Below are 10,372 nucleotides of genomic sequence, written 5' to 3'. Positions count from 1 at the left end.
GAACCACTGATCTACAGTACATATTAAGGATGTGAAAGAAATCCATTGGGAATTTCTATATATTATAAAATGGTGCAATCTGTTATTTGGAGAACCACACCTCACCAATACTGCCAGGGCAAGCTACCATATAAAAGCAGGGAGCAAACCCCACACTCATTAGTACTGATGATGTTACCTTATCAAGTAATGAAATGGTTGTAAACAAGAATTCAAGCTCAGAGAGCACAAAGAACAGCACAAATGCCGATATCCCAGGAACTTTAAGAAGTGCAATAATAATATAACACCTTCATGGTCTGGGTTTAGAGGGAACTGAACATCACTAACTGTTGTGTAGTTCCAGCATAGATTCCTTTTTGTGGTGTCCTAAAATAATTTAGCTTACATTAGCAACTTTTATTAATTTATTCAAGTCCATCTAATCCATGCTTTCAAAGTGATTTAAGAGCCTAAGGATGTCAGTTAGAACAGAAGTTAAAATCAATATTTTTTTTATGTTTGCATAGAAGCTTAGTGGTTAGCTGCAACAGGAAAAAAAATAAATTTATGCATTGGCATTATGTTAATAAAGGCTAGAAAAAAATAATGGTTATGATCAAGTGATGGTTGGAGTCTTTAAGGTTTAGTAATTTAATACAAATCAATTAAAGGCATTTAGCTTTCCAATTAAAATCAAGCATAATATTTTAAATTTTGGCTAAATGATAATAATGGCAATTTATTTTCATGAGCTAAACCTGGGTAGCCCCATCTATAAATTAGATGGAGCAACAAATTAATTACAAAGTACTTTTCTTGTAAAATAATTAAAAAAAAACACTTTTCTTTAAGCTGTTATGGTTCATTTTTAGTCCATGTGCCATTCTTTCAGCTAACTGTACCTTGGAAAAATAGGTTTCCGAAGTAGGAACAATAAGAGAAAACAACTCCTATGTACTGTAAAAGTGTAAATGAATGAATGAGATACTGTTTGAACAAAAGCATTATATCCACTTAATTTACTTATAAACTGGCCTAACTTTTCCAATGCAACTTCAAGTTCTCAGATATTATAACTGCAATTGCAGTGTGTGTTTAATTTTTCATAGATAGGGATCACCAGCAATGGCAATATTATGAGCTGGGTGTTTTTATGTCTGTGATTATGAGGTCATCAAAATAATCACTCAGAATGTTGCCTACCCCTAGCTGATCCAGAGAGATGGATCCTTAAGGAAAGACATGGGACATGAGGAGAATAGGAAGCTAAAGACGACCTCAGGATAGATCAAGAGAGATACAAGACAAAAAGGAAACAAAATATTAGCAACTATCTTTAGGTAAGAATGTACAGATTTTTGGATGTCAACATCCAAAATTCTTCATATGAATATTCTTTGACTTAATATCCAAATGAGGATGGATTTTGAGTTGAGAAGCCATGATGTGAGATGATTTGGAGAAGTTGATTGATCTATGTGGTAGATTGAAAGTGTGTCCATCTATTCTTTCAGACGTATTCAGTTTCCATTGAGAGGATCTTTCACTAGTAATTAAAAGTGATGATTGGAACGTTGGAATATAAATATAAGGGGTGCCTGTTCAACTCTTACTGCTGCTGCAGGTACATTCCTGTTGGTTCCCAAAATAGTTTAAAAGCCTACTTGATATTGTTCAAGTAAGGAAGTGTTTGATAAGACCTGCTGATCTGTGTCACATTTTAGTATTGGTACCATTTTTGCCTTGTGGACTTTTAAAATGGGGACAGAGTGCTTGAGTAGTTATAACTGAGTAATTTAGTTAGCATTTTAGATATGGCTGTTGCATTTATAGAACTTCATTTAAAGTGGTTGGCTCAAGACTCAAGACTCTGCATCTGTAAAAACCACTCCTAAATATGAGAAAGAATCTATTTGTTTTATAGGCTCCCAACGCAAATACCAATTGTATTTGGCCTGTTATTTTCCAATAACTACCACTTTGAATTTAGTCTTATTGATGATCAAAAAGTTAGTAATGCACTAGGCACCATATTTCTTCATCTGTCTTCTCAGGCCTACTTGAGATTATGCCACAGGACTCTATAATCTGAATACAAAAGGATGTTGATGTCTCTGTTGAGGATTTTTGGCATGGGAACATCCATAGAATTTAGAAATTCTGGAATTACCATGAAGATTAAACAATATCTGTTTTTTATTTGTTTGTAAAATTTATTGACCACCCATCTTGCCTCAAATTAACTCTGGGTGGCTTGTAATCGTTAATAAGATTTATGAGTTCTGTAATTTTGGGGGTCTTCCTTGTCTTCTTTCTTTGGTATGGGAACTATGATGCAAAACTTTAACCTGCTATTATGTGTGTGTGTGTGTGTGTGTGTGTATTTGTGTGTGTGTGTATACACACACACACACACACACACACACATTGAATGGTGGGCTGCACTTTAGCAGGACTTGTTGGGCATATTATATCCTGAAAAGTTATGGGGCTAGAAAGACTTCACTAGGAGCCTTGATGGGTTACAGTGACTGAATAATGTGTTTAATTTATGTCACTGACACTGGTGGCCAAGGAGAGAGATTATCATGGGTCAAAAACTCAGTAGCCATCATTTCTGGATGATCCTCTTTGGAGCTGGCAAATAAGTTAGTATAAAAACATAGCTAAGATGGGGATATCAAGTAGAAGCTTACATTCCTTCAGCATACCAGATACTATATTCCAAAATATGACTGAACTAGACCCTTTTCCTGACTTTTTTTGTTCAGACCAAACTGTAACTTTATATTGAGCCTTCTTGGTTGCTATTGGTTTCTTGTAATTGCATTTAAGTTTAATAACTTGATGTGGTTGTTTGGTGAGGGGGTTTCTTTGAACCAAATGATAGCTGCTTTTAGGGTCTTTCTTGAGAGCAATCAAGGTTGAACCAATTAGATCTTATGGGCTGTCAGTTTTTAGTTGGCAATTTTCCTATTTTGTTTTTTTAACATGTAACACAGATGGCATGGTAAAAATTCCATTTGGATCTGGAATAGCGTATTTTCACCAAAGACTGTGTCTTTCAGAGTTCATAAAGCTAGCAATTTCTCAATCACTGGCATTTGAGCCTCCTAGCTTGCTAGTTAGCAAGTAGCCTCTTGTTGTATAATACAGGTAGCCTTATGTCAACATTGCCATAAAAGTTAACTGCAATTTGTCAGTGGTCACTATCAGCCTCCATTATGTAAACAGTGAGTGTAAGATAGATTTGTCTCTTGAGACACATATGTAATTCAGGATACTTTGCTCTAAAAACTAGCATTTAGCATTAAAATTAGCATTAGCATTAAACTAGCATTCTCAGTAATACATAAAGCAAATATGAAGATTTCAAGTATAGGTAAAGGAGATCAGTTTAGAGCCCACCATTTCCATTTTAGAGTTTCTTACCTGCCAGGTGGACCATTTAATAAATAATCCTCAGGTCTGGGCAGAATCATGCAAATAAGTCCCCATCCTAACATAAAAGTCATTCAGTAGGATCAACTTTGGGATATTTTATATTTATCTCTAAGACTACCTTTTCTAATTGCATCCAGATATCAGGGGAGAAGCATGGAAAGGGATATGAAGGTAAGTGTACATTTAGCAACTTCAGATGATTTATACTTAAATTGAATATCTAAAAGATAAAAGGGGTTTCTCTGAGGACCTGTTCCTACTCTTGGCAGCTCAATTCTGCCTTTACAAGTATGTATATTTCCTCAGGCTATCCTTCTGTCTTTGAATTTGTGCATTAGATCATGATCTGAAACCTGATAGGTGAACATTTCATCACTGGTAGTTAACCATGTCTGGTAGTAACCATGGAGTACTATGATGTTGAACCTGGAAGGGGGGAGAGGGAATGATTCTATGCAAATGGAGCATGGACGCAGTTGCCCATTGTTTGAGCAAGTGGGGATATGCTCACTTGTCCGCCACTTCCGTGGCCTGGTTCCTAATGGCTCAAGGCCCAGAGGTGGGCCACAGCCCGGGGGTTGGGGACCCCTGCTTTAAAGTGCCATGTTCTCTGGAGGGAAAAATAGACCAAGAAGATTTGTTTTAGACAGCGTGCTGGGGACCGTGAATTGCCTGAATGTAAGAAAAATTTGCTTAGTGTCTCTGTTGAGTGGAAGCCATTCAGCCACTGTAAAACAATCAGCTGCTTTTCATAGGGTAGTAATTGGCTTAAAGATAAGGTAATTGCTTTTTGATCCATATTGTCCTCTGTTTGCTCTGCTACTTAAAATTTGTAGGTGGTTTGTTTAGGCTGTAAGTAGGATGTGTAGCTTAAATGCCTCTCCCCCTTAGTTTCTGTTTCTCATATCTTCCCACACAAGTGATGAGTTGTCTTTGATCATCACTCTCTTCCTTGATGTAGGGATAAGGTTGTCATAACTTCTCTGCCAACCACTTCTATGGCATGCTTTGTACAGATCTGTCAATTAGCCAAGTTGCCATTTAATTGGTTTTCAAAAAGTTTTACAAAGATGTCTTTTAAAGAGACCACTTGGTGTTAACTCTGGACAACAGCTCAAAAATAGAAAGGACAGTTTGTGTTATAAGCAGGCTCTGTCTGGTTATAATGTCAGTTATATTTTCATTATTTATCAGGTTTGTATTCACATCATCCTGTGTGAGCTGTGCAGCTGCTCAGCAGATTTCAGCAGTATGTTCAGACTAGAGGGAAACATCCACTTCCATGGGAAAGGAGAGATCTATGAACTGCTGGCTATTGATCTCTGCTTGGAAGTCCCATTCTAAAGAATCGTATCCAGTGGAGGAATTGGAGACCACTGGATTACTTTGATTGTGTTGCAAAATGCATAAAATGTCTCTTAGTGATGTCCGGGCGTTTTCTCTTCTCTTTCTACACATTGAGGGCTCCGATACAATAGCACAAGACTGTCACACTGAAAGCATGAACTGAGTGGTACATGTAAAATAAAGTAGCCTTGACAAACACATAACAACTAACATATATGCAGAAAACTATTTTAAAATGAGATTTTTAATCTATTTGAGCATCTAGATGCCTTCTAAAATATATCTAGGCCAACTATAATTCCAGGGATCAGAATTTTTTTTTTTCTATTGGATTTAAATGATAATTGAAAAGGTTTCCTAGTATATCCCAGTCAGAGCTGAAGATACTTCTTGGATGAGAAGTGAAATGTCTTCAAAGAAAAACAAGAAAGTCCAGTTGCCTCGTGAAAAGCATCTTTGGGATAATTATGACCTGGATGACTGAGAATCTCCATAGACATTCTCCTGTTATATATTAAAGACACTAATGATTTCTTAATTAAAGAAATTACTTCAAATAAACACCAAGATAAATATTACACTTAAGTGAATTTTCTTTAGGTCAGGAACATACAACCTTTCCTGAGCTGAAGTTACGTTCAAAAACCATCTTGGTAGTACACTCCTAATACTGCATAAGGACAGAATAAAGAAATCAGAGAGCCAGGATGAAAATGAAACTTAATTGAATTTCAGTATCATTAAAATTAAATTAGTTAAATACAGTTTATATAATTATTCCCTCTGTGTTTAATAACTTTGCCTTCCTGTCATATGAAAAATTACACTTTCAAATCAATATTTCAATGGTCTCTGAGGTCTACAGTTTTGCAGCAATACTTTAATGGGCTCTTAGGTCAATATGCAAAATATTGGGGAAGGGAGGGGAAGGGATAGCTACCCTTGGGACACATATCACAGATCTCAGTTTTACAGCAACACATTGCAGCGCACAGTTCTGGGATTTGGGATTTAAATGAGTTCCACCATGCCAACATTGTAAGGTTCGTTCTATGAGCTTATTATCAATTTAGCAATGCTAGTTGCTGCAATAGCTATGGATGCAGAGAGACAATTTAACACCACAAGCTCTCCACCTCCAGGAACGTATCTGACATCATTTTCTCTACAACAAATAGCACACTTTGGAATTTTCTGTCCTAGATGATTCTATAACTGCCACTTTGGCTGCTGCGTCCTGTTTCCAAGCAGCTGAAGGTTGGGGAACCTGATATAGTTTTGGTTTGTAATATCTATTCTTTATTTTGCTGTTCTATCTTAGAAATACACATTGTTTTAGTCAGGGTCAGATGGATGTTTTCAGCCTGAGGGCTAAACTTGTCTCCCTGCAGATATAGTGAGACCCTGGGCTGTCTGCTAGAAATATGATAGCATCGTTGGCCTACATTTTTTTTGCAGCAGAACTGGAGAACTTGCAGGGAATGGTTAAAGATGGGAATGAGATGATTTGAGGACAGTGAAGTCTTGCCTTTCCAGTCCATTCTTTACTTTAGCATTTTTGAGCTGAAAATCATACTATCAGCTCAGCGACTGAAACTCAGCAGTCATATCCTACTGGTCTGTCCATTCTAGTTGACATAATGAAACTGGGGTCCACCATTATGGGATACAGAAGAATCAATTTTCCAAAGATATTGTTTGATGCTACAAGCTTTTTCTCTCAAGTGCTTGCTTAGATAGGCAGTTTGTGAGTGAGTGTTTTATCTCACCACCCATCCCTCTCTACACAAAAGCTTTGTATAAATAGCTTCTCAAAATTTTTCTTTCTCTTTATGACAGAAAAACAGAGGTCGGTATGAAGAGACATTAATTTACCACTTTTTATGAGTGAGAGAAAAAGCTCTCCTTTATTTCTTAGTCTATAATGGGAGTATCCCTTTTTTCACTTATTTCATTTTCTTGCTTTATAAATGACAATAGCAACATCTGCCTTGGCAATTTGTCCACCATTCTGTATTGGCCACGAAGACTTAATAATGCCATTTCAGGGCATTGTAAGGAAGAAAAGACAGCCACCACAAAATAAATAAGGTATTGTAAGTAAACAATGCTCAAAAAAAAAATTGTAGAGTGGCGGTCTTTTTCTGAAGGAGTAAGAAAACTCTTAGCAATACTATTGGGGAAAATACATATTCTGATAGCCCAACTTATATATGCATCCATGCATATATGTCACATTTACCATATTACACTGTTTTTATGGTTAATCATTGTATTACTCAAGCCTTTATACTGACTGTGTCATCTTCTCCTTCATCAGATTATGGCATCATCAAATGAAGAACTTCATTCTGACAGTAGCTTTTTATCCCTGACTGGGACAGGAAATGAAAACACTACCGTGCCAACTGATGGACCTTCAGACTCAAGGTGTCCCATCTGCTTAGAAAGAATACGGAATGTGGCCCTCTTAAACCCTTGTTTCCATAGATTTTGTTTTGCCTGTATCCTAGAGTGGTCAGACAGGAAGGCAGAGTGCCCACTCTGCAAGCAACGTTTCCATTCTTTCTTTCATACCATAAGATCTGACACAGATTTTGAGGAATACATTGTTCCTTTTGAAAATGCATCCTATAACATGTGTGGGGAGAGATCAGCAACTAATCAAAGACCTGAAGCACTACCAGATAATGGGATCTTATATGGAGGATCCTCAGGTCTCCAATCACAAGATGGGATAAGAATGCTTGATGAGCTGATGAGACAACTTGGAATAAGGAGGTCATCTCATCCTGGAGGAATAACCCTCGCACAAATTCGAGAACAGGCTACACTGAAGTTCAGAAGAACTCTATATCAGTTAGGAGTTCGTGTCAGGAATGTCCAAACTGGAGGATTTTATAGAGATATATCAGCAGACTTTTTTCACAGGAATCCTGTCCGCCTAAACAGGTTAGTGCCTTGGTTGAAGCGTGAGCTACGAGTTCTGTGTGGAACACATGCATCATTAGTCAATAACATACAGCACATCATTCTGAATAACATAACTGTTTATGATCTGGAGAGTCAAGCATTTGCTGATGTGATTCAGCCTCACTTACTCCATTACACCAATCACTTCTTACATGAATTCATTAATTTTGCTCGCTCTCCTTTCAACATTAAGGTTTATGACTGGAGAGCTAGTTATGATGTTCCCTTCCCCATGCATGATGATGGGTTTCAGACCCATTCTTCTTTTACTACATCTTCTTCAGAAGATGAGGAGGAAGAAGGAGAAACAGAAGACTCAGATGAGAATGATGTGGAAGATGGAGAATCAATGGCAAGTGATGAGGAAGAAACTTGGGATGATGAAGTCCAGGAATCAACTAGTTCCAGTTTAGAGCATATTCTGGATGATTTTTTTCTTCCTTTTGGATCTTCTGATGGGGAACTTGTAAGAAATGAAGATAATATGGATGCATTTTTCCAAGCTGATGGACATTTAAGTACTCACAATGGACACTGTCCATCACACAAATGTGTTCTGAATCAACTAGAAGAGAGGACTCCAATACTAGGCAAATTCATCCCAGGCTGTAAGGAGAGGGCAGAGACCAATATTGCTGAAGAGCAGGGGGATGAAGATGATGATGAAGAAGAAGAAGAGGAAGAAGAAGAGGAACTGGCACATAAGCAAGTGTCCTTAAGTATTGATTTTGTTGATGGCCTTTCCAATGGTCCAGGTACAGCTATACCTAATGTTGGCCAGCTTGTTAGCAGTAACCCTACGTCAAACACTCTGCAGCTTCCATCCCAAGAACAAGAAGAAAATGGCATGGGACAGACCTCATTGCAACAACAAGATTTAGTTAGTACGAAAGTGATTCATCACAAAGGAGAGGAGATGATTGTCATTAAGATGCTTCAGCCCCAAACAGAAGACATTTTGGTTATTGAACACATTGAAGTAAAAACAAGAGAAATGGATGATTCTGGTCAATTGTTTTGGCAAGATGAAAAAATGACTAAAACTACAGAGCTGCCGTGTTCTACTGAAACTCCTCCAAGTGGTTCTGCTATTAAGTGGGAACCTGGATGTTTTACATGTATTAAAAGACCATGATTTGTACATCAAAATTTTCAACCCAATAGCCCATAAGAGAACTTTTGAACTAGTTCTCTTACTGAAGTTTTACATGTTACACTCAATCCAATAAATTCATATAAATGAAAAAAAAATGTGCTTAATGTATAATGGCCCAAAACTGGTAGAATCTTAAAAAAAACACTGATGGTAATCCAAGGCCCATTGTATAACTTACCTCAAATGTTATAAAGAAAAATGTACAGGGAATGAAATTTAACATGTTCTGAAAAGTTTTTTTGAAGGATTTTTGAAGCCATAGTTATATGAGAGTGTTTTTAAATTGAAAGTGATGCTACTTACATACTTTATGCAGTGCTAGATCATTCTTTGACAGCAGAGAACAGTTTCCCGCAGATGCTTTATGATCCCTGTATAATTTCTATGAAATATCTGTATATATTTATATATTCATTAAAGATAGACTATCACTTTCCCAATGTTTTGTGTGGGTTCATTGGAAACTGGACTGCACAGTAAGAGTAACTCAAATGGTACAAACTAATCTATTCCACTGTAGATTATGTTAGAATTAACACATTTCCTACTAAATTTGGATTCCTTTTTAGATTCATTGTTCTTTTCTCACATGCTAAATGGGACCCAACGGGAAATTAATTATTACATAGGGAGTACTCATATAACTATTTTACTAATGCAATATTAATTATGTTTAAATTAAATCACTATTTTATGAAGAACTACAGCTTGCTACCCCCAAAAGTATGATGCACTCTTGACATAGAATTATACACCTTTGAGTCACATTGATGTGTACAAATCCTTTGCACACACCCTTACTATATGTTAAGATTAAGTTTTAAGGATGCATGGTTAGAATCAGGTTGCATAGTTCCCTTCACCTGCCTAGTTTAATCCTTGCCATTTATTATTGTTGTTGTTGTTGTTAATTGCGAAGTCGTGTCCGACACATCGTGACCCCATGGACAATGTTCCTCCAGGTCTTCCTGTCCTCTACCATCTTCTGGAGTCCATTTAAGTTCACACTACTGCTTCAGTGACTCCATCTAGCCATCTCATTCTCTGTCGTCCCATTCTTCTATTGCCCTCAATCTTTCCCAGCATTAGGCCCTTCTCCAGTGAGTCCTTCCTTCTCATTAGGTGGCCAAAGTATTTGAGTTTCAACTTGGATCTGGCCTTCTAAAGAGCAGTTGGGGTTGATCTCTTCTAGGACTGACCGGTTTGAAAGCCTTGCAGTCCAAGGGACTCGCAGGAGTCTTCTCCAGCACCATAGTTCAAAGGCCTCGATTCTTTGGTGCTCAGCCTTTCTTATGGTCCAACTTTCACAGCCATACATTGCAACTGGGAAAACCATGGCCTGGACTATACACATTTTTGTTGGCAGGGTGATGTCTCTGCTTTTTAGTATGCTGTCTAGATTTGCCATACTTTCCTCCCCAGGAGCAAGCGTCTTTTAATTTCTTGGCTGCAGTCCCCACCTGAAGTGAT

The 10,372-nt window shown here is 37.4% G+C and overlaps 1 protein-coding gene across 3 annotated transcripts; it reads left to right on the top strand.

Annotated features, from left to right (window-relative positions):
* The first annotated feature begins 1,205 nt into the window (after positions 1-1,205).
* LOC120315451 (E3 ubiquitin-protein ligase Topors-like) lies at positions 1,206-9,291 on the top strand. 3 transcript variants are annotated; one of them, XM_039359788.1, is made up of 3 exons: positions 1,206-1,322; positions 3,564-3,597; positions 7,094-9,291. In XM_039359788.1, exons 2-3 carry the CDS (start codon positions 3,580-3,582, stop codon positions 8,879-8,881), a joined length of 1,806 nt encoding a protein of 601 aa, XP_039215722.1. In that variant the 5' UTR covers positions 1,206-1,322; positions 3,564-3,579; the 3' UTR covers positions 8,882-9,291. The 3 variants fall into 3 exon arrangements, 2 of the variants coding, with proteins under 2 accessions (XP_039215722.1, XP_039215724.1); XR_005558691.1 differs by lacking the exon at positions 7,094-9,291 and adding an exon at positions 4,621-4,843 and having other exon boundaries at positions 1,218-1,322; XM_039359790.1 differs by lacking the exon at positions 3,564-3,597 and having other exon boundaries at positions 1,227-1,322.
* The last annotated feature ends 1,081 nt before the right edge of the window (positions 9,292-10,372 follow it).

The sequence above is a fragment of the Crotalus tigris genome, unplaced genomic scaffold (assembly GCF_016545835.1).
Source record: "Crotalus tigris isolate CLP2741 ecotype Arizona unplaced genomic scaffold, ASM1654583v1 scf7180000019126.842475, whole genome shotgun sequence".
NCBI lineage: Eukaryota > Metazoa > Chordata > Lepidosauria > Squamata > Viperidae > Crotalus > Crotalus tigris.
The sequence above is the reverse complement of the archived record's forward strand: the minus strand, read 5'-3'. Positions and strand labels throughout refer to the sequence as shown.